General features: G+C 40.3%; 1 protein-coding gene across 9 annotated transcripts in view; it reads right to left on the minus strand.

The window, feature by feature from the left end:
• STPG2 (sperm tail PG-rich repeat containing 2) overlaps positions 1 to 25,404 on the minus strand; it is a 410,139-nt gene that overhangs the window by 158,544 nt on the left and 226,191 nt on the right. Inside the window, exon 12 of one of the 9 annotated variants that reach the window (XM_039541580.1) lies at positions 7,601 to 7,623. The exons of 7 other annotated variants lie outside the window; for them this stretch is intronic. In XM_039541580.1, the coding sequence (XP_039397514.1) occupies positions 7,616 to 7,623 (8 nt within the window). In that variant the 3' untranslated portion in view covers positions 7,601 to 7,615. Of the gene's footprint in view, positions 1 to 7,600; positions 7,624 to 14,028; positions 14,107 to 25,404 lie in introns of those variants that run through there. One more of the 9 variants, XM_039541576.1, reaches the window with a different exon arrangement.

The raw sequence follows: 25,404 nt of genomic DNA on the forward strand, positions 1-25,404 counted from the left end.
TTTTATACACCTAACTCCCTTAGTCTCCTTTGAAAATCCCAGTCCTACTGTATACTTAGGCCTGGTCTACACTAGTCTGTTATTTCAGAATTAGCCGAGTTAATTCAAAAAAAAAAAAATGATTCCATTCACATGACCAAACCGGCTTTTTCGATTTAAAGGGCTCTTTAAATCGATTTCTGTACTCCACCTCAGCAAGTGGAGTAGCACTTAAATCAAGATCGCAATCCCGGGTTAAAGGTATTGTGGAAGCAAATCAATGTTATTGGCCTCCGCGAGCCATCCCAGAATGCTCCCTTGTGACCACTCTGGACGACACTCTCAACTCTGATGCACTAGCCAGGTGGGCAGGAAAAGCCCTGGGAACTTTTGAATTTCAATTCCTGTTTAGTCATCATCAGCACAGGTGACCGTCAGCACAGTCCACCATCACAGGCGACCATGCAGAGTACACCATCACAAGAGATCACGCAGTCCCGGATTCGCAGACAAGCTCCAGCATGGTCCGAATGGGAGGTACTGCATCTCATCGCACGTCGGGGAGACGAGTCTGTTATGGCAGAACTACGTTCCAAAAAAAATGAACACAAATATGTATGCTAAAGTCTCCAGGGCCATGACGGAAAGAGGCTACTCCGGGGACACAGAGCAATGTCGTACAAAACTTAAATGAGTTACTCCACATACAGACTCAGATATTTAAAATAATTTTATCCTTATGGATTTTTTAAACATCTGGAATAAGGGTACATAAAATAGTATGTGAACTTACAAGTAAACAGTAAAAACGTATCACTTTGTGTGCTTTCAGAAAACCCACAGTCACAGGACTACCAAAAAGGAATCAGTGACCAGAGAGAAAGAATGTTAAACTCGACTGTAAACCATTTTTGAAGAAAAAAGATTGTCATGATTTATAGATGAGGCTGATAATACTTCCATCAGTGTCTAACAGATAGAAACAGATTATTTGTTCATCCACATAATTTATAGCCAAATGGTTTAGCCTTGCTTGCAGGAAACATTTCCCATCAAATTTATTTTAAAACTCTCTTCCCCTCCTGCCCCAGTTCTTTCTCATTAGAAATTTCTTGTAGAGAGAAATTGTAGATAATTTTTTATGTAGAGATATTTTATTGGATATTTATTAAATAATATAGTATTATACAGTTTCTCTATTCAAGCAGGATACGCTGGCCTCCTGTAAGCTAAGAATTCTTGGACCTCATGCTACACTTTCAGCTGACCCCACCTTCATTCATTTCAAAATGATCTTCTGAATGTTAAGACTTTGGTCAATGGAGGGTGGGAGTTTTGTGTTGAAATTAATTTGAAACATAAAAGAAAGGGAATATTAAATAAGCATCATTAGAAATCAGCCTTTACCATTTTTACTTCACAGGTTTGATACACATATATCCTGACTAAAGATGTACTTACTTTGGTATTTTTTTAATCCTACTCTCATGTTTACTTGCAGAATGTGTGTTCCCAATGGCAAAGGCAAATATTTTAACATTGTTTTAAAAACAGACAAAATTTATTTTCTCCCTTTAGTTTACAATTAAAACACACTATGCCAAGGTTTTAAAGATACTGATACCATGCACCTGCATTATACTTTTACTAGCCCATGTATATTTTTGCTCTGTTCTGGTATGGAAGGTCATATAATAAGTGATTTACTGTACATTTTGGAAGATCATTTTAAGATCTTCAAGAATTGCTTAATTGTTTATTGATCTCATTATTATCCTACATTTGTGGTTTCTTCGGATGTTAATGTTAGCAGTATGCTACATGTTAAATATTATTGTTAGGTCTGTTATTTCCAAAACATCAATATAAAAACAGTACATATGAATCATTACATATTAATCATACAGATGAATCATAGGCAATATGATTCATATTGGGGGGGAGAGATAGCTCAGTGGTTTGAGCATTGGCCTGCTAAACCCAGGGTTGTGAGTTCAATCCTTGAGGGGGCCACTTAGGGATCAGGGCAAAAATTGGTCCTGCTAGTGAAGGCAGAGGGCTGGACTCAATGATCCTTCAAGGTCCCTTCCAGTTCTAGGAGATAGGCATATCTCCTATTATTATTTATTATAATATGCATAGAGGGTGAACTACATCAAGTGGCTAGAAAGTATGTGGTCCAGGGAATATTGTAAGAAAAACTGGATAATTAAGGAGTATCTTTTTGTTCAATACCAACAAAATGTACACACATAGGGCTCAATCCTACTAACACTGAACTCTGTGAGAACAGGATCAGGCTCATATTGTAATCAGGAATTGTGTGCCTAGTCCATGGATAACATGTACATGAAAATGTACCAACCAACCACTAAGACCTACTCAGGTTAATGCGACATGCAAGACTCTTGCCCAAAATAATACTGATTTTAGAACAGATTTGTCTCTAGTCTGTTACCATAATAATGATTTATATTTTTAATTTTGAAATAGGCTTTCTAGTCTTACCATTCTTTACAATAATTGCTAATGCATTTACATATGTGTCTATAGCTACTAAAGCAGTTAAATGAGTTACTCTATGGCTTTAACCTTATTATTATTATATTGAAGTCTTTCACAGAGTATAGGGTGAAACAAAACTTCACTTATCTTGCCACCTGATGTCAGTCATTTTTCTTCATTTCTGCATTATGCCTGTTTTAAGACATCTAACATTAAAAAAAGTGTATTGTGTTACACAGTTTTTTATCTTAGAATATATTTCCCATTACATATGCTGCTGCTTATGTGATACAGGTCAAAGGCTTTCATTGCATTTCCCAGCACCAGTTCAGAGCTGAATTACGCAGAAGCTATCTTCAATTTATTTACCAAAATGCCACATTTTAATCACAGGTCAACGAAGAATAAAACTTCTCATTCCAAATCAAACACCTATGAAAAATCTGCCTGTATCATGATTGGTATGTAATGGGAAAATCAAGAGCAGATGATTCTTATAATTATATATTTTCCAGCCCTATGCCGGCTCACTCTCTATGAAATGTCAACCAACGCTACAGGGCAAAAATGGCAGAGAACAGGAACAATGGGTAATTTAAAGTGAAAATCTATGTTTCTGGCCCCTCAATGAGAATGTTCCAGTACATCAAAAAAGGACTGGAAAATGACTGCTTTTATAAATAAGAACTTTAAAATCCAAACTTAGATGAGAAGCATGAATTTTCTTTGTAACAAGTAGAAAATTATGAATCATACACTGCTCACTTGCTCTTCTACATTACTGGGAACTGCTGTTACAATATCTTATGTGGGATTACAAAAATCCACTGTTAATGAAAGCATGAATTCGAAGAATAAAAGGGTATGCTAATACAATGAAAATGAGAAGAGTTGTTTTATACAATGTGTTTTAAAATTACATATTTTTAATATGTATGTTCTGATTTTTGTTCTAATCAAGTAACTGTAAAGACAACAGATTAGTGCATAAGGAAATATCATCACTGCCTGGAAAACGTTATGCTTAATATTCATCTGCTACTACTAAAATTCATTTTGATTTAAATGGCACTTCCAATTACGCTTATAAAGCTGCACAGGCCATTCAGTCTGTCATATTTGTAAAACAAAATAGACATATACACAAGGATACGAAATTCTAAAAAGTTGCTACCAAAACACCCCTACATTTTGATAAAAAAATAAACAAAATACTGCACTACACAAAACAACAGTGTGCTGCACAGGGACTGATAAAGAGATAAGAATATACCTAGTTGGACTGTACTGTGCCTGTATGACACGGAAAAAAATCTGTTTATACTAGTAAATGACCTCAACATTGTTTCAATGCCATTTGCAATAAAGATCCTACCTAGAACTTGTAACAGTCATTCCTTCCATTGGCCTGGAATCATAACTCTAGTAAATGCTGCAGCTCTGCAGAAGATAACATGTTTGGAAGCAGTAGTAGGATTCCAGACACCAAGATGATGGAGATAGTTAGTTTTGGAGACAAAATATTATGAAATTTCAGGCTTTGTGCCCCTGACAACTGAGTCAAGAGTCACCCACTTATGTACAGTAGTGGTCTCTTTCTCTCTCTCTCTCTCTCAAATGTTGGAGGGTGCATGGAGTAATGTTAGGATCAGTGCAACTGAACAGAAACTCAGCAGACTCCTAGGTTAAGCAGCAAAAACCCTCCCTGAGAGTTTAAATTTGCCTAGTCAAACCAAAATAAAAACAGAATAGCAGGTTCTCTGGCCATATTCCCTTCATTCAGCTGAACAGCATTGACATGATAATCAGAGCAGCTCTCAAACCTACAGAGTTTCTTGGCCCAGTATCTAAACAGAAATCACCATGTGTTTTAAGGCTCTGAGCCCAACTGGGCTCAGCTACCTGCTTAACTCAGGTGCAAGTAAAAGATTTAGGATTTGTGCCAGATACCTTCATGTAACTAGTAAGATACAACAAAAATACTCTGAGCACACTGTCCCTCGTAACACCTTCCCACCCCCCAGGGGAGCAGCAAGCTAATTGGAAAACAGGTGTTAGGAATGTGTGTGGGGTGACTCTCCAATTACTGCCTTTAAATCCTTGTTTAGGGGTTTATTTGTGGCCTATCCCTTCTACTATATGTAATTTAATTTTTAAAAAAGTTCGTGTTAAGCTGTTGCCCATTTAATGAAGTCTATATCGTAAAGAAACCTGTCTGTCAATCCAGCATCTCTTCTTTCCTTTTGGTGACAATCAGCTGTATACTTAAGCTCAAAGAGACACTCCCCAATAGTATTCAGAAAATGCACTCCAGAACCCCCGCTAGGATGCAATCACCTCTACTCCACCACAAAAGACTCATATACACCTCTGCCCTGATATAACGTTGTCCTCAGGGGCCAAAAAATCTTACCACGTTATAGGTGAAACCATGTTATATTGAACTTGCTTTGATCTGCTGGAGCACGCAGCCCTCCCCTCCCCTCCCCTCCCCCACCCAGTAAAGTGCTGCTTTACTGCGTTATATCCAAATTTGTGTTATAGTGTGTTGTGTTATATTGGGGTAGAGGTGTATTACTGTCTGACTCCAACAGGTGCACAATTTAGGCATGTTAGATCCCAGATGCTTCTGAATGCACAGGAAGTGGTTGAAGCCAAAAGCATTTCTTCCATCTGCATTTTGCAAAATGAAGGCAGCATTCTCTCTCTCTGATGCAGTCCTTGCCACAATTATGCTGTTTCTGTCACCTTGTAGAGGAGCGGACTCACCCCTGCAGCGCCTCCTGCTGGTGACTTCTGGGAATTAGCTCTTTTCCAGCCAGGAGCGCCCTCTGCAGGCCCCCGTGTCCCTCCCTGTACCTGGTGCCCTTTTACCTGGGGTGCTGCCCCTGGCAGTAACCCCTCAGTCTTAGGGTCTCCCCTCCCCAGGGAACCCCCACCCACTATTCCCACCTCGCCTCAGTATATGGCTACTGCCGGTCATCGTCTAGCCCCACGCCCTGGGGCAGACTGCAGTATCAGCCTACTCATCACTGGCAAGGTTGGGTTTGGACCTGCTGCCTTGGCCTATCCCTGGGCTGCCCTCTGCAACCCCTAGTACCCCTTGGCCTTCTGCTAGGCCGCAGCCTGGGGCTTTCCAGGCTGGAGCTCCCCAGCCCTACTTCTCCCAAGTACTCTGCTCAGGTCCCTGCAGCCAAGTCCATCTCCCTCTACAAACAGAGAGAGGCTGTTTGCTCCTGGCTTCCCTGGCCTTATCATAAGGCCCTGTTGCTCAGTTTGGGGCGTGGCCCCAGCTGTAGCCACTTCTCCTAATCAGCCAGGGTTTTACCTTGCCCAGCCCCAGCCCTCTGCAGGGGCTTTTCCAACCCCTCCAGGGCCGGAGCGGGTGCTCACCCCGCTACACACCTCTACATTGCTGTAATGTGTTCTACATGGGTCTACACCTTGGGATCATTCAGGAGCAGAAGCTAATGCAAAATACTGCACCCTACTTATTAAGTAGAGTTGCACATGGGAACAAATCAAAGCAGAGCTCCATGATCTGCACTGACTACCATGGAGAATTCAGGGTATTCTAACCTTGTTACCTGAGAGATCCCCTCTCACTCTGTGATATACTGCCACACTGAGCAAAGGCTCTTGAGCTAAGTTTATATCCTCAACATAAACAAGAAAAATCTGGTGGGAAGCCATTCTCTGTGAGCAGTATTTGGAATTTCCTTTCTCCCTCTTGGTCTGAGAGACCCTAGATTTGTAAATCATCCAGGCACGTTTCAAAGCTCATCCTCCCCCCCCCGCCCATGTTAAGGCTGTGGAGGTGATATATTTATGGGACAGTCCTTTATGTTTATGTTGTAACTTTTAATGTACTGGATAAATAGCCAGAGCTCTTGATGGGCACCTATTTGAAAAAATTGAATAAAATAAATACATTCCCATGGTGGGAGTCCAAATGGGCAACAAATGACCAGTGCACACCACCACAGTATGCGACTGATTGTTCTGCACTCTACAATTTGGCAACACTGAAAAGATTCTGGAGGGCAAAAGGACTGCACCTACTAAATTACAGTACCAGTTTTCTAAGCAAAATAAGCTGATGAGCTTCTTAACTCAATGAAACATCCTTTCTAGTTTCATCTGTTTGAGGGCGGGGGGTAAGGTACAGAGAGAGGAAAGGAGAAGAGGGAGGGCCAGCTGAAGCAGGACAAAGTGAGTGTGAACTCAGAAGAAATTCAGAATACAATGGGTTTTATTCTCCACGGCTGCACCCTGTGTAGTCATTTATGTCTGTGCAAAGTGATGTAAACTGCTAGGTAATATTTTTACACCCACTCTGCACAGCTGAAAATGACGACATAAGGTTCAAGGCCGACTCCGGATCTGTGATGGAAGACATTTGCGGAATAAATCAATCACTTCTCTCTACTTTATTTTTGATTTTTTTTTTGCAATTTCAAATCTAAATTGAATATGTAGCAACAGTTCTCTCACGGGTTGTTGAGTTGAAAAGCTGAACAATTAACTCAAATGTGAAAGATAAGTGAAAAGAGTTTCAAAAGCTTCAGAAAAGAGTTGCTGCCCCTCAACTTGTTAGGTTCTGTTCTCTGGCCCCAAGTTTTTGTACTTAATGTAAATTAGTTAAAGTTTTCTAAATTGCAAATATTCTAGTTTATCAATGGCTAATATTCTGGGGAGAGGGGTTATTCTTCACATTGTAGATAATGAAGATGTGATACTAAGAAATAAGATGAATTCAATAATTTATTAATGCAGACTATTTATCCTTTGGTACTAAATAAGAATCTTTTAAAATGATAATCCTTCTAAACACATTCTGAAAATATGCAGAAAGGCAGTCGAGCATGTCTTTCCCAAAGGTTAAAGGGTGTTTGTGAATCTACTGCTGCCATTAATTTAGCCAGTAAAAACAACATGGAAAAGTTAAGAACTTGGTTTCCAGTATAGTACACTATAAATGCTGGATAGGTAAAACATTTAGTTTAATAGGACTCTGTGGGAGGGTTTAGGACAATTTGTAATGGGAAGGTGAGATCTAACCTGCTGAGTCTTCAGCTTGAAGCAGTGCTTTCCTGTTAGTTGCTCTGTCATCGTGTTTAGCTGTAAGTCACTATACATCTAACCCCATAAAAAAAAGATTAGAGACATTTTACACCTACTGAGGTGGTCTTATGAAAATGACATCTTCTTAAGGACTCTGATCAACAACAAAGTATTTACAGTGGCTGCAGTTAGCGTAGAATTAGCATTTTCATTATAGAACCCTAGTTCTTGTGTTTATAACTCAGCTGAAAAAAGGGTATCTATGTTATAACTTAGCAAACCTATAGAACCTACAGTCACTGTTAAAATATTTACAATTGCCTTGGTAAGCAATAAATGTTACTGCATAATTCTCCAAGTTGTCCCTATTCTAAGAATAGAGGAAACAGTAATACCATGGCAACATTATCTACTTGTAAAAGGCAAGTTTAATGGTAACTACATTACTGTATGTGCATATATATAAAAATATATATATACACACACACAGATTGTAAGACTCCAGGGGAGGGATTCTACCTTTTGAACTCTTTCTATAGTGCTTAGACAGCATTGGTTCTCTCCAATAAATAAATATATTTATATTGTTTTGATTTTCAACAGGCAGAACACTCACCATTTTCCATTGAATTAAATGGAAACTGCATAGGCTCAGCACCTTTGAACATCAGATCTATACATTATAGGTACAACAGTAGTGAGACCTACATTAAGGATTCATAATACTTTCCATTATAAATCTCAATCACTTTGGCAAACTTGAATTATTTGAGCATAAAGTTTGAGCAAAAGCTGGTTAGCATTCATTCAGGACAAAGAGAGTGGAAAATAGGTTGTCTTACCATAGTTACATTTTTCCCCCGACACTTGAACTTGATATTTGGCAAGGAGATAGTCCTGGCAATAGAGACATGCCTTTTGCTATAGCCATGAAAATCCATTCAGGTTTGGTGACGTTACAAGTCATAGAAAATCACAACAGCAAATGCATAGCAGAGCTTGCTAGAAATGTGCTTTTTACATTCCTACTATATTACGCATAATCAAACCTCATGAATTCTCATAAAGCAGGCACACAATGAAAACTCTTTTCCACACAGCACACATGAAATACAAATAAGCACCTTATTAACTATAGACAACATCTAGTGGTACAGAAAACTAATGAATTACAAAATCAAAGTCCACATTCATATTTTGTTTTGGTTTTTTTGACAATGCTTTTAATGGGCAATTCTACTTAAAAAAAAGTGACAGTAAAAATGACATTATTGAGTTCTGTGTTTATTGTCTGTCAAAGATTGCCATCTTAACATGTTCAGTTGACAAGAAAAATGTTTGTCTAACTGCTAGCTCACCCTGGAATCTGAGAGTCAAGCTGGGTTCTTTTCTGCCTGTGCATCAGCACCAAATTAAAAAAAAACAACATTTTGAAGGTCAAATTATGCCCTTAATTAAATCAATGCAAACCACTGAATTCAAATTATGCATAATATATTCCAGCTCCTTTGCGCACAGCTACATTGATTCTTCAGTGTTAACAGGAATACATTTCAGTTGAAACATATTTTTGTCACTACAGTTAATAGGACTCTGAATATACACAAGGAACAGATCTGTTGAGTAAGATGATGGTATCACTTATACATAGTCACTTTACAGAGCAGATGAGTAACTTAAGGCTCTATAATGCCAAGCAACTTCATTTTTACTGATCTTTTCCAAAAATGAGTAATAATTGACGATCATGCAGCTTTATAAGCTTTTCCCCAGGAATCTAAGCAATTTTTGTGTATTATCCTTTTGAGAAGGCAGCCTCTATCTGGCAAAGTATTGTGTTAAGTGTATGTTTGGCAAGCATTCTATTATATAGTATAGTCAAAAAAGTAAGTCTAATGAGTATTTGAAAGCTAAATCCAAATATATATCTCGTCTGTTCCTGATATGAAGCCAGTTTTGGATGTGTTTGGGGCATTTTACTGCCAATATACTCATCTAGCAATATAGATATGAAGGAAAATAAGAGATACACATTTGCAAGAGTAAAACAAGAAAAAGAATGTACATGGCTGTCATGGGTTTCAGTATGGCTCAAAAACAGCACAGTGATGTTTAATGTCTCCTTTAAAAGCTGAAGCAATCATTCACTTTACTCTGAGTGACCTCTGGTGGTAAGAAAAACACATACACACATACATTGTCCAGCTATACCAAAAGGAGGACAGGAAACACTTGATATGATTTAATAAGGCTGCAACTTTATTATTAGATGTCTGGGATTTCCTGGTAGATAAAAGTGTACAGTATAGGTAACTCCATGATCATTTCAATATCTGTGGGGGGCTTCTGCCACTCCCCTCCCTTTTCCATCCAGGTCCCCCAGCCAACCAATTGCTGGGACCTTACCATCCTCCCCCTTGAGCAAGAGTTAAGGTGGGCTATAAGGAAAGGGGGTTGGCTCCCTGCTGTGCCCGTCATACGGACCCCTCACCCCTCCGTTCCACTCCTTTAACAAACACTTCCTTATTAAATCCTGTACCAAGCCATTTATCTGGTCACTGTATCCCTTCCCTATGGAGTACCTGCATTGGACATCTGGCCCATACTTACATAATGAGTTGCGACATCATAGCCTAACTCCGTTAACTATTCACTATAACAAAGCCCTCCTTGACCCTGCTGTGGGGAAGGTGAACACCTCCCCCCCCGCCACACACACTCTCCATGTTGGCCAATCTGGTAATGATGGAAAAATTCCTTCCCAGCTCCTCTAGAAAGGAGTCACTAGAATGATGCCTACAACAGGTCCTGACCAAACCTGGTATTTTGCCATCTCTAAGGGGAGAGAGGATGGGTGTTGTTCCACCTGGTCTGGGGGAAAGGGGCTTCTCATTCTGACCTTGCCCTTTATCAACTTCCCAGCCCTTCCGGTCCATGGGGGACCATGAGTCAGCGTCGCCACACTGACCCACTCAACTTTTGCAACAGCTTCTGAACCTCTCTCTTAACCGCTGCTCATAAAGAGTTATACCTTTTCCCCTGACAAGCCAGACAAGCCCCCCTGCCCCATTTAAGGTGCAGTGCAGTCATTACCAGCCACTCACTCAGGGCTGTCCCTAGCCATTTGGGTGCCCTACACAGCCCTCCCATGAGGGGGCTGTGCGGGCCTCAGGCCTCCCCCCACCAGAGTCTGGGAGGCAGGAGTTGTGGGGGGTCACTTTTGGGGGCCCCACAGGCCCAGAGTCACCCGGGGGATTAGTGAGGGGCCAGGAGCAGCCCGCTCCACTTCCCTAGCCTCGGCCCCAGCCATGTCACTCAGGGGAAGGGGCTTGGGGGAAGTGGAGCAGCCCAGCCCCAGCCCGCTCTACTAAGCCAGCTCCCAGCTGCGGCGCTCCGCTTCCCGCCACTGGTGAGAGCCAACCCAAGTGACATGGCTGGGACTGGGGCAAGCGAAGCAGAGTGGGCTAGGACCGCGTCTCTCCGCTTCCCACCGCTGGGGGAGCAGGGGGGAAGGGTAAGAGGCAGGGCGGAGGGAGTTGTCCAAGGCCCGACCTCTCACTAGGGACGGTCCTGTCCCTTGCATGGGGGGCCAGCTGAGCATTAAGGCTGGTCACCGGAGCTGGTACTGCTGCGTATGCAGCACGCAGCTGCCTAGGGCACCATGAAATTTGGGGCAATTTGGTGCCCAAATTTCATGGTGCCCTACACAGCTGTGTATGCCTAAGGATGGCCCTACACTCACTTATCAAGACTACTTTTAAATATATGTTATTACATAGTTTCTTCCCTTCATCTTTTTCAGAATGATACAACAACAGAGGAGTTCAGTTCAGGTTCTGTATATTAAGAAGGAAGTTTTAAGTATATTTTGCTCTTCCTAATGTCCTTCACTTTAAACGTGCCATTGTTACATGAAAAACAAGATAATTCCCAATTACAGAATGGTATATTCCTTTGGGATTTGGCTTTTTTATATTTGGTGGGTTCCTTTGTCTTTTGGGGTTATAACCTAAACCAATCAAATGTTATTTCATCCTTATTACATTGTAATCAGTAGAAAATAGTCGAAGACCAAGTTCTGACTTTGGACTTCTTTAATGAGTCTTCATCAAACTTATCTGATGATTCTTGTAAAGTACCGAGGCCTTTATTTAAATGTATAAATCTAATGTAAAGGAAAGCACTTACAGCTATCACATGCAAGACGTACAGTCCTAAAAATGAAAGATGTATTCAATTAAGTAATATATGTATTGAGACTGTGATGCTTGCATTGTGCTAAATCCAACATGCAACTAGATAAGAAATAGCAAAAACACCACACCCACCCGCACCCCCACACAAAATTAAGAACAGATATCCAGAGGGTTACAGTCAACATTTTCAATAGCTTACATTAAGCATTTTTGACCCAGAGCAATATTAAAAACATCTTTACAGAAACAGAAAAATATGTTTTTATTATTTGAAGTATTCATAAAAATGTCAAAAACTGTTGATAGACTCTAAAGAGTTTTGACCAAGAAAATTATTACAATGCATAACTGCTGATCGCTGCAGTACCCCCTCTTATTTAACAATGTCCATGAAAAAAAGAGAAACATATTAGGTCTCTGCTTCAGCAAATACTGAAATCTATTTATATGCAAATAAGCTATCCATTATTAGTCTGAGAAGAGACTTAGGCATAAAGGGAGAAATAAATTATCACTGGAAACCCTTAATGAAATCTACTTCAAAACATAACATTTTACAAGAGCCCTCACTCATGTAATATTTGTTCAAGCCTAGAAAGGAATTGGTGAGTTCTGCACTTAGATGAGATCTCATACTACAATATTTCCCATGCCAATTTGTTTTATAAAATGCATTTATTCTTTCCTTAGAAAAAAACCTGATAATTATAAATCCACAGTTTCCTTATGAAGGGCTGTATTTTCAAACTACAGTGGACTTTGGTGCTCCTTTTACATTATTACCAGGCAGTTTTGTTTTTTTTAAAGCACTTTATTTTTGTTAACCTATGTTGTTGCTAATTTATGTAGAACAAATCAACATTATTGACAATTCCTGTATTAACCAAGGAACAAGCATTTGAGAAAGGTGTAGGCTGAGCACTACTGAGTTCTAAACCCAGGACTGACACTGGCTAATTCTGTAGCCCTTGGCTAAATCACTAGGAGACTCTGCCTCAATTTCTCTACATATAAAATTGGGATTCATAACAGCTTTTGAGGTTCTGATGATTAGTTAATGTTTGTACAGTGCCTTGAAGCTGGAAAGTGCTTTTTAAGAATTATTATTATTGTTAGATGACCGCTACCAGCTCAAAATAAATAAGAAAGAGACAAATTCCCAGTTTGAATTCAATTTGTCCATGAATCTACCCACATTCCAAGTATCTGAATCTTGTGCAGAACATTTTCAATAAGAAACCTTGATTCTGGACCCAATCAGCACTGGCCTATTGACCTTGAACAGTCTCAGTTCTCAAAACAGGGCTCCTCCCTGGATCAGGTTCTTCTTAGCATGACTTTGGTTAAGTGATGTTAAGCATTCCATAGTCTGAAGTCTTTCTTTTGTAGGCATGCCATGTCAGCTGAACCCACCATCACAACAGGGCAGGTTGCAAAGCTCACCAATTAACACAACGTGTTGCCTGTTTTTCTGGGGATCCAGGGAGAGGTAGCTTGAGTCTTTTAATGGCCACCAAGCCAATACGTTACCATCATTTAACTGATATATTTGTATATATACACACATACTATGAGTATGGTTAATCAGCACACAAAATTATGATGAATAAATGACTTATTAAACAATACAGCTGTTAGTGTCACAAACAGTAAAATGCAAGGATGCAGTTTCCTGCTGGTTAGGTGTCTGTGATATTATCAACACTTGCAAAAACACAGATCTTGGACTTTGGGTCACAGATAGAAATGTAATTATTTGTCATTTTAAGCTTACATATGTACTATTAGAGCCTGATCCCGAGTGGTACTGAGTACCTTAAGGGCTGAGAACTCTCAATTCTCACTAACATCCAGTGGAAATGAGAGGGCTGAGAACCTCACAAAAGATTCTTAGTACATTGCAGAATTATGCCTTTTATGATCTCATATTAAAAACAATGTTTATAAATGTTTTTCTGTTCATTTGTATAAACCTAAGAAGCACAGAGCTCATGTCACTGTTTGATAAACCTAAGTGAGGGTCACTTCTAAAGCCAAACTTTGCTCTTGGTTACAGCATGGTAAATCCAAAATAACTCCATTAAAGTCAATAAAGTGACTCTGGATTTATAATGGTATAAATGTGAGCACATGAGTAATGGGGGAGATGCAGACATGTAGTTTTCTGCAAATTAACAGAAAAACAAAAATAAGACCAAGATATCAAGAAGCAGACTTGATAAAACAAAAATAAACCTTCCAGCTGCACATAAATGGCTACATTTTTATATCAGTTACATTGGGATGAATCTGGAATAACTCCATTGAAGTTAGAGGTGGTTACTGAGACAAGAATCTGATCCAAAGAAATTTCCACTGAGCTCTAGAAAAAAACATAGGTTTCTGATGAAACAAGTCAATTCTACATATATCAGCGATAGGCAAATATTCAAAATCAGACAAAAATCACATTCAAGGGCCAAAATATCTGAAGGTTATCCAGATGCCTAATTATCATCTGTTCTCTCCCTCCTCCAGGATTCTTTTCCTCTCAGGGGAGTGGCTTTCACCTAATATTATTTTAGGAGAGTGTAGGCATGGACCAAACAAATTTTAACAATCAATCCTGATATCTTCAGAGGAGGGAGACAGGTGACAGGCTCCCTATTTCTCCTAAATTGTCAAGGGTAGTTAAATGGTATTGCTGCCCATACCTAAATACACTGGGCAAAAAGAAAATTCCCTCATTGTAAAAGACCTTCTTAACTATTTTAGCAGTTGACTCAGCAGAATCCAAAGACACCTCTTCCAGCCCAGCTGTCCTCACCCGTTAAAGTTCTCAGTCTGAAATTCCCAAAATGCTTACAACTATGGGGAAATCTTGCCCATTAGACTAGTGTGAAATAACCATTGCAGTGGGCCTGGAAAAAGAAAATCCCAGTGTTACTGCTGCAAAATAGGGAAGGAAGGACTTTTAATATGTAAAATAACTTGGCAAGACAATTTCACAAACCAGATATCTCCTTTCACGTCATTCCAAAACCAACCACCACTGACACTTTTATTGTGTCATTTAAACATTTTCCCCTCTATATTTTTATATACATAAATGTAAGCACAACATTATATTGTTCATAGGAACAAAGAACAATAAGCCCTCTTTTCCCTTTTGTCTGTCCCCTTTTTAAATAATATTGAATGTTTAATAGATTTACTTCTATTATTGCCATAGAGCTATTTCCCCATGATCATGATGAATTGGCAGTTCCAGAAACAGTCTTTTCTGGAATTACAGATTAGGTCTAGCAAAGGACAAGCAACTCAATAGTAACTGTAGGTTAAGGAGGAGTTGAAGAAACATGATTTAATTGTCAGATTGTGTTATTTATGGATTCATACTGGCACTTCAAAAATGGGGCACTTGCCAACATTGCTTTCAGTCAAAATGTGAGTTACCCACACTTCTACTTCTAGTGCCTATTGTACAAAAATATGAAAATGGGAACACGAAAGTGTCTTTAATGGGTATAATAAATCACAATCACATCAGTAAAAAGCAATTACAGCATATTTAACTTCATACTACTCCAAGTCAATCTATAATATTATGTGTTAATTTCAGTTCAAGTGATATTAAAAAAAAAACCCTACAGGTATTTTTCTTGATCTCACCTCTTCTTTGCCCTTTTCATTGATCAAATTAGTCCATATTCCCTCAAAACCTTTTGACTGTAGTAACACCATTAGAGAGGGCACAGCTACTTAATTTTTTTCTGTTATAATCAGCCAACAAAACCATTTACCCCTACACTAGAAGTGCATGGTTTTTAGAAAAATGAGATCTCTTTCTCTCCCTCTGGGACAAATGTCAGGCCAGGTGATTCCCAGAACCTACATGCTGTTCAACACCAAGTATTTTGTTAGTACTTAATTTAAATTCTCGATATATGATGGTGTGAATAAAAAAAATAACGCTGTTCACAATTTTGAATTCATTAGTTTGCTAGATAAGCAAAGTTAATTCATGAGAATCTCACTAGTTATGTGGCTGGATTACTATGGTTATCTTTGTAGGCATCTGTTTTATTGTAAACTAATATAGTACAGAAGTGATCTTTCAGATTTTGTTTAAACAACAATGGGTCAGTTTATACCAGCACAAAATGTAGTCTAATATCTCTGCCTCCTAGCTAAAATATGGACTTGGGTCCAAAACTGTGCTGTTTATATGTATGGAAGTACTGCTTTACTATTTTGTTAGATTTTCTAAAGTAAAAACACTATGTAACCCTTGTTTTCTGAAATAGGTTATGTAAGATATAATAAAATTGTCATCCTGAAAATTTTAATGACTTCACCTGGGCCTGATTTTACACTCACTTACACTGATGTAAACAGGGAGTAGCTCTGTTAATTCAATCGAGTTATACTGATGTCAGAGGAAGTGTTAATTAAAATATGAACAATGACCAGGTCAAATTCAAAAGTATCTTGTGCCACTGGGCAATGCATCAAATTGTTTAGATTTACCTAGGAAAGTGGCAGATAACACATCATGAAATGGCCTGCCAATGTCAAGATCAACTTATTCCAGCTCAAAGGTAGAAGTAAGTCCTGAGGGGCCAAGTAAGTCCTTGTATGAGGATACAAGGAGAAAGACAACTAGAAGTGCCTGGGGGACAGCTGAGAAAGGCTCACTCAGGGGAAGCCTCTTTGGCAGTATTGATACAATTTCCTGGCCTCTGAGGCGTACCGATAAGTGTCAGTAGGGACTGTTTGAGTTGGAATCATATGTGGAACTAGCATGGTACTCAGTAGAACACTGCACAACCTGTGCTATGTGCCAGTAACTGAGAACAAGTGAAGACTGCAATACAATCTGCAGAAAAGTTAGTACATCCCTAGATACAGACACTCCCTGGGATACGCAAACCCGACTTATGCAGATCCACACTGACGGAAAAAGTTCTGTACGTTCTGTAAGCTAGAAAGGTTTTTTTGTTTGTTTGTTTTTTGCCTAATGGTTGGGTATACATTTCCGACTTAAGCAAAATTCAAGTTACGCAAGGCATTCCGGAATGTTTTGAAGCACTTGGAGGAGAAGAAGGTGATCAGGAACAGTCAACAAGGATTCACCAAGGGCAAGTCATGCCTGACCAATCTGAATGCCTTCTATGATGAGATAACTGGCTCTGTGGATATGGGGAAAGTGGTGAATGTGATATATCTTGACTTTAGCAAAGCTTTTGATACAGTCTCCCACAGTATTCTTGCCAGCAAGTTAAAAAAGTATGGGTTGGATGAATGGACTATAAGGTGGATAGAAAGCTAGCTAGATGGTCGGGCTCAATGGGTAGTGATCAATGGCTCGATGTCTAGTTGGCAGCCGGTATCAAGCGGAGTGCCCCAGGGGTGAGTCCTGGGCCAATTTTGTTAACATCTTTAATTATGATCTGGATAGTGAGATTAATTGCAACCTCAGTAAATTTGCAGATGACACTAAGATGGGAGGAGAGGTAGATATGCTGGAGGCTAGGGATAGTGCCAGAGTGACCTAGACAAATTGGAGGATTGGGCCAAAAGAAATCTGATGAGGTTCAACAAGGACAAGTGCAGAATTCTGCACTTAGGAAGAAAGAATCCCATGCACCGCTACAGGATGGGGACCGACTGGCTAAGCAGTGGTTCTGCAGAAAAGGACCTGGGGATTACAGTGGATGAGAAGCTAGATATGAGTCAACAGTGTGCCCTTGTTGCCAAGAAGGCCAATGGCATATTGGGCTGTATTAGTAGGAGCATTGCCAGCAGATCGAGGGAAATGATTATTCCCCTCTATTCGACACTTGTGAGGCCACACCTGGAGTATTGTGTCCAGTTTTGGTCCCCCCACTACAGAAGGGATGTGGACAAATGGAAGAGAGTCCAGCGGAGGGCAACGAAAATGATTAGGGGGCCGGGGCACACAATGTACGAGGAGAGGCTGAAGGAACTTGGGTTATTTAATCTGCAGAAGAGAAGAGCGGGTGATTTGATAGCAGCCTTCAACTACCTGAAGGGGGGTTCCAAAGAGGATAGAGTTAGGCTGTTTTCAGTGGTGGCAGACTTCCAACCCTAATATTCTATGATTCTATGCATAATTAGTGGACATTGAAGGCTGTAGGCACCATAGTCCCATATTAAAAATACAAATGTTAACAGAAATATAAGTAAACCCAACAACTTCCTCAAAGTCAGTAAAGAAAGCAAAAACCACCGCAGTCTCAAAATACCAGCCCCCCACACACCCTTCCTCTGCTCAAAATCTTGGGGAAAGAGGTGAGATTTGCAGTATGCGTGGACAATTAATTTGGGCTATTGCAGACTAGTGGGAGGGAAGAGAATTCTTAAGTCCAAGGCCTCACAGTGCAACAAGCTGCTGGCAACTCCCTCTCTTTTATACCAAGGGGGTTGCAGCTCAAGCAACTCTGATAACCACTGCTCTGCCAATATTACACAGGCAGAAAAGAGATCACAGTACAAAGGCCCACACCTAAAAAAATAGTCACCATCTCCTGAGTAGAAAGAGATGCAAAAAAACATCCTGGTCACTGCTGTTATATGGTAATCTAAGAGTATACAGGGATCCAGCAATACCCCAGAGTGTGAACTATCCTAAAAGTAGCTGGCACATGCTCAAAGGGGCAAATATAACCCTTCTCATATCTTCCAGTTGTCTCTACCAATTTCATTCCCATCTCATCTGCACTGAGTTTCAGCCAGATAACCCTGTCTATTGCCCTGGTCTTTACCAAATCCTGGGCAAGGCAAACACTGGCTCTATTAGATGACACAGATATAGGGAGAATTCTCATCTGCCACTGGTAAACACCATAGTCTATTTCCTCCTCACTAACCTATCCAATGGTCCTATATACATACTGAACAAGGAGGAGATAAGATGGAGCACCTGTGCAACTTCACATCTTCCATTTGGGAGAAGACCAATTGCCCCAAACTACCTTCTCGAATTTCTCAGAGAAACAGGAATGACACCACTGAAGAGCTGTCCCATCAACTTCTACTAGTGTTCAGAGAAGGGTCAGCATTACAGCATGATCAATGATATTAAGGGAAGATGAATAATACAATTATATTATTATGGACATATGATCATTCATTGCCAGGAGGAGATCATCTACTAAAGCCACCAGTGTAGCCTCTGTGCTGTATCCTGGCCTTTATCCAGATTAACAAGGCCAGGAATATCTGAGCCATTTAGGTACTCAGATTTGTTTCAGTCTAACCTTCTCAATAATTTTAACCAGAAATGGAAAATTGGGTACATGTTGATAATTAGGCAGACAGCTGATGTCACAGGATATTTTAAGTGATATGTGTACAATAATTTCCTTTAATGACACCAACAACTTACTGTGACAGAGGCATAGATAATCTCCATCAGTAACAGACCCAATTCTTCCTCACTGGTCTTCATCAGCCAGGAAGGACATGGGTCCAAAGTACAGGTTGTGGCATGAAATATTTCTAAATCTTCTACCATTTATTGAGCAACAATGACCTAAACTCAAGCAGAAAAGACTTTGCATTCAGTTCAGTCCAAATCCATTTGATTTAAAAAAAAACCATCCACATGTTAATTTTCAAATAACTGACATTGCTGTATGTTCCAGTCTATGCATCCGATGAAGTGGGCTGTAGCCCACGAAAGCTTATGCTCAAATAAATTTGTTAGTCTCTAAGATGCCACAAGTATTCCTGTTCCTTTTGACATTAATATATGTGTCTGCACATATAGTCATATGGACATGCATCACTATATTGTAGAAGTAAATAAAAAATGTTAAATATATATTATATACATTATGAGACATAATACTATTAAAATAATTCTTATATCACTTATTACTGTACAGTGGTAATATGCATACTTATCTAAGAACTGCACTTTAAGAACAGAAAGGTTAGTGTATTAAAAATGAAAGCGTAGTGTTCTGTGTCTAATACTATTCAAGAGCTTTTCTCAAAAGGCTAATTTCACTCCAGATTTGCAAATAACTAGCTCTATAAAATGTCACAGAAAAAAAACTCAACAGAAACAGAAATAGCTTCTATAGGTCAGATCATCAATATTTTTATCTTCATCAAGTGTATCATAGTTTTTACTTTTTAACATTAATTCAAGATATTTGTATCTGTTATCTATCTGTTCCATTACTCGTTATCACAATCCTAAAGACTGCTATTTTTAAATATATTTTTTTCAATTATGTAGATTTTTTTAGTTTGGCTTTTTTCTCATTTTCTTTTAAAAAAAGCTTCACACTCTATACATAATAACTCAGCCAAACATTCCTTCTGCCACAGCCCTTTCCCTCTATTTTATTCCTGTGTAATCTAAGAATTTCCTCTCTGGACTCTGTGAAATGCAGCAGGGTTGATTTTTCTCCCAAGTGCAGTGTTTTCTGCCCCTTCTAGCTCAAGGGGCCAGATGATACTAAATAAATTACTTATGTAGTGCTTTTCCAAGAACTATACAAACATTCATCTTCAATCCACACAGTTCCTCTGTGCAGTACGTAAATAAGGACTGTATTAATATCCCAATTTGACATGTGTGGAAACAGAGAGGTTAAGTTATTAGCCCCAAGTCACACAGCAAATAAATGTGAGACCCACGAGTCAAAATAAGGTATTTCAGAGACTGAAGTCTAATCCATTATCACAAATTGCTATCTGGACAAGTCATTCAAACTTCCTGGGTCTCAGCTTTCCCATATGCACTTACATTGCACTTTTTCATCTGTCAAAACAGTTGACAAAAGTGGGCAATCCAGCATAGCCTCTTTCTATGGAGTGACATAATGAGCAGATACATATAAAATAATTTTTCTAAGCAGCAAAGTAGCTTAGTGGATAAGGAATGACCCAAGAGTAGGAGAAAGGTGGCTTTATGCCAGCTAAATCTCCGTTGTTCAGGCTGAAGACAGAATTGTTCGGCCCCCAGAACAATTGAGAGAATCCTCAGGACTGTTTCATCTCACGCCCCAGCTGCACAAGTCTCCAAAGATCTATTTGGGCAGCCAGGAATAGTCAGGGCACAGCAGCACTCCGGCCACACCCCTTTTCCTAACTGTGTTCCACTGTGATTCATTTACCCGACCACGATCACATAAAAGTACTTGAATAATACAATATCATATGCAATTTTCTATCAATTTCTACACTGGTGTAGCAACATGTAGCACTGTTTACCATTCTGTGTATGCCCAAGTCATATCCATATGCCAGAGTAACCCAGAAAGCCCATAGCCAAAGAGTGCAGAGGAGGGTATATGGAGTATGGTTGGAGGGCTTGAAGCCCTACCTGGAAGCTTTCATCCAACACAGAACCCCTTTAAATAACCACAAATTTCAAGAAGTGTGAATGCTATTATAGTAAGAAGGAGGGGAAAACCACATGTATCCAGGGGCTCCATCTGATACCAATGCAGTCCTTCATATCATATTGTCAGGGGCGGCTCCAGGCCCCAGCACGCCAAGCACGTGCTTGGGGTGGCATGCCGCAGGAGGCGCTCTGCCGGTCGCTGGGAGGGCGACAGGCAGGCAGCCTTCGGCGTCATGCCTGCGGAGGGTCCGCTGGTCCCGCAGCTCTGGTGGACCTCCCGCAGGCTTGCCTGCGGAGGGTCTGCTGGTCCCGCGGCTTCAGTGGAGTACGCCTGCGGGAGGTCCACCAAAGCCGCGGGACCAGTGACCGGCAGAGCGCCCCCCGCGGCATGCCGCCGTGCTTGGGGCGGCGAAATGTCTAGAGCCACCCCTGCATATTGTTATATTTCAAATTTAACACATCTCAATATTAACTAAAAATAATTTTAAGTATATACAGCTCACAAATAATGCTTTCCTGCAGATGTTGTATGAGGGTGGAATCTTGTACTTTCCCTTCCAGAATATAATAATTTAAATTATAGGCTTAACTAAATGTTGCTTTGGCCTGACAATAATAGCTCCACATCTGCATTGGCCTTATTTTATGACCTGAATTTGGTTCAGAAATTATGATAAGTTTATTTTTTTAGAAAAAAATTCAATTATTATAGACTCACAGACTTTAAGGTCAGAAGGGACCATTATGATCTTCTAGTCTGACCTCCTGCACAATGCAGGCCACAGAATCTCACCCACTCACCCACCTGTAACAAACCCCTGACCTATGTCTGAGCTATTGAAGTCCTCAACTTGTGGTTTAAAGACTTCAAGAGAATCCTCCAGCAAGTGACCCATGCCCATGCTGCAGAGGAAGGCGAAAAAACCCCAGGGCCTCTGCCAAACTGCCCTGGAGGAAAATTCCTTCCCGACCCCAAATATGGTGATCAGCTAAACCCTGAGTATGTGGGCAAGACTCACCAGCCAGACATCCAGGAAAGAATTCTTTGTAGTAACTCAGATCACACCCTCTTTACTGTCCCATCACAGGTCATCAGGCATATTTACCGCTAATAGTCAAAGATCAATTAATTGCCAAAATTAGGCTATCCCATCATACCATCCCTTCCAGAAACTTATCAAGCTTAGTCTTGAAGCCAGATATGTCTTTTGCCTCCACTGCTCCCCTTGGAAGGCTATTCCAGAACTTCACTCCTCGGATGGTTAGAAACCTTCATCTAATTTCAAGTCTAAATTTCCTGATGGCCAGTTTATATCCATTTGTTCTTGTGTCCACATTGGTAGTGAGCTTAAATAATTCCTCTTCCTCCCTGGTATTTATCCCTCTGATATATTTATAAAGAGCAATCATCTCTCCCCTCAGCCTTCTTTTGGTTAGGCTAAACAAGCCAAGCTCTTTGAGTCTCTTTTCATAAGACAGGTTTTCCATTCCTCGGATCATCCTAGTAGCCCTTCTCTGTACCTGTTCCAGTTTGAATTCATCCTTCTTAAACATGGGAGACCAGAACTGCACACAATATTCCAGATGAGGTTTCACCAGTGCCTTGTATAATGGTACTAACACCTCCTTGTCTCTTCTGGAAATACCTCCCCTGATGCATCCCAAGACTGCATTAGCTTTTTCCAAAGCCATATCACACTGGTGGCTCAGTCATCCTTGTGATCAACCAATACTCTGAGATCCTTCACCTCCTCCCAGGCTTGCAGTGCCTAAGCTGATTGGCGCCGCAAGCCGGGGAGGCGGGAGAAGTGAAGCAGTGACGGCGTGCTCGGGGAGGAGGCGGAGCAGGGGTAAGCTGGGGTGGGGAGTTCCCCTGCGTGCCGCTCCCCCCCTTACTTGCTGCAGGCGGCCCTCCCCGCCCCCCCTCGCCCCAGTTCCCTCTGCCTAAATGCCGGAGGCGACCGGGGCGGCCGAAGATCTGGCCGCCGTGGTCGCCGCCGAAGAAAATGCCCCCTCCCTCCAAATCCTAGTGCCCCAGGCGACTGTCTAGATCGCCTAACAGGTTGCACGGACCCTGCTGCTATTAGCTCAGATAAAATTTTGCAACTCCCAAATTCCACAAAATTCTGCAAGGACCTGAGTGCAGCGATCGATCCAGCGGTGGTCGATTTATCACATCTAGTCTAGAGGCAATAAATTGACAGCCGAGCACTCTCCCATTGACTCTGGTACTCCACCAGGGCGAGAGGCGCAGGCAGAGTTGACAGGAGAGCATCAGCCGTCGACTTACCGCAGTGAAGACACCATGATAAGTAGAGCTAAGTATGTCGACTTCAGCTACATTATTCATGTAGCTGAAATTGCGTAACTTAGATTGATTCCTCCACCCCCCTCAAGTGTAGACCAGACCTCAGTTCTGTGAAATCCTACCCAATTATGTCAATGGCAAAACTCCCACTGACTTCAGTGGAGCCAGGATTGCACCACAGGATTACTCCTGCAGGTTTTAATGACACAACTAACATGGAATGCAATTTGTTAGTCTCTAAGGTGCCACAAGTACTCCTTGTTCTTTTTGCTGATACAGACTAACACGGCTACGACTCTGAAATGTAAAGAATGTAGCTCCCTGCTCTGTGTCAAGCCTTACAAGAGAAACAGAGAATCCCAGTTTGGGATCTTGATTGGTAAAAGCCATTTCAGCTTACTATTTTTATTCTGGTCATTTTCAAACTACACATATATTCTGTTAATGATTTTAAACATTTTTTTCCAATTATCATAAGGCATTTTTCGCTATTATGCTTAAAGAGCAAGATGATAAGTTACAGTATCAATGTCACACAATAGAAATCTGTTCATTACAATGCATAATAATAGCTGTACTAAGAGAATGTCATTCCAAACTGTTCCAGCTCATTGGCTATAAAAGAAAAATAAATAGTTTGTACATCTATGGCCCATTTATGACTAATTTTGGTCATTTTGATGCTCCTCCATGATACTGACCAAAGTAGAGGGTCATGGAAACTCACCCACACTAAAAGTGCCGAGTGAGGGGAAAGTCTTATTTCTGCAGAATATTTGTATTAGACGAACTGAATGTATTGCATTAAAAACCTTCATTTTAATTTCTACTACTACTTGGTGTGCATAAATTTAAGCATATAAGTCTTTGCAGGACTGGGACCTTACCGATGAAGACAATTCAGATTTAAAAAGAGTTAAGGATTACATTTAATTTTGTTTTTAAGCATAATTCTTTTCGGGACACTGTGTCAAGAGATCTTCTAACCTGTACTAGTCAATAATGCTGAATTATTGCTTTGGAGTAGTTTGTGTCATTGATAATACCAAGGAGCCTCTTTGTAACTGAAGTGTTAGCCATTGCTGATTATCACTTAACAACTTTCATTTGTCTTAAAACACAGAAAGTAATTAACCTTTACATTCTATTACGTTGTTTCACTCTCTGCAACACTATTACATTTTGTATATTTCCATCCTTACAGTATTTAGACTTTGGGGGGGGTTGTTTTGTTTTGTTTTTTGACTTCCACTAAACTTTAGGAGCTAATTAAGCAAGTGAGCATCTACTTTTGAAGCATCTCATTAAAGTCACATGCTACCAATACTGAAATGTCCTTGAAATTTCCGAAAATTATAAGTGACAATTTCATAGCTCAAAAAGTGTTGCATCCAACACTGAGGAATTGTATCTTAGGACACCATCCTGACAGATAAAAAAGAACTGATCAACAAATTAAAAATTAGTGGTTGTTTATGTGCAAGTGATCATAACTTCATTACATTTGTTATGGATAAACAGAATGAAGCCCCAACTAGTAATATATATACTTGGTGCTTTAAAAGGACCAGTTTCATAAAGCTGAAAACAATTATGAGACAAATCAGCTGGCAGAAAGAGTTTAAACATGAAAATTGTGAATAATTGGGAAATGATGAAGAATATTTAAGTGGATGCCCTTAAAGACACAAATCAAGGAAAAAAAGTCTTTACTGGTTTAAAAAAAAACAAACAGCCTGCCTTAGAGGGGAAGTGAAAGCAGCCATGGGCGCCAACTTATATGGGCTCCTGGGGCTAAAGCCCCAGGAATATTCAAAGTCAGGGGCTCTGCTCCACCAATATTTGGAGCTGCGGGGAGCCCAGAGCCCTTTAAATCCCAGCCGCGGCCGGGAGTCAGAGGGCTCTGGGTTGCCCGCAGCCGCGGGGAGCCCAGAGCCCTTTAAATCTCAGCCGCGGCCGGGAGTCAGAGGGCTCTGGGTTGCCCGCAG

The sequence above is a fragment of the Mauremys reevesii genome, linkage group 5, assembly GCF_016161935.1.
Source record: "Mauremys reevesii isolate NIE-2019 linkage group 5, ASM1616193v1, whole genome shotgun sequence".
NCBI lineage: Eukaryota > Metazoa > Chordata > Testudines > Geoemydidae > Mauremys > Mauremys reevesii.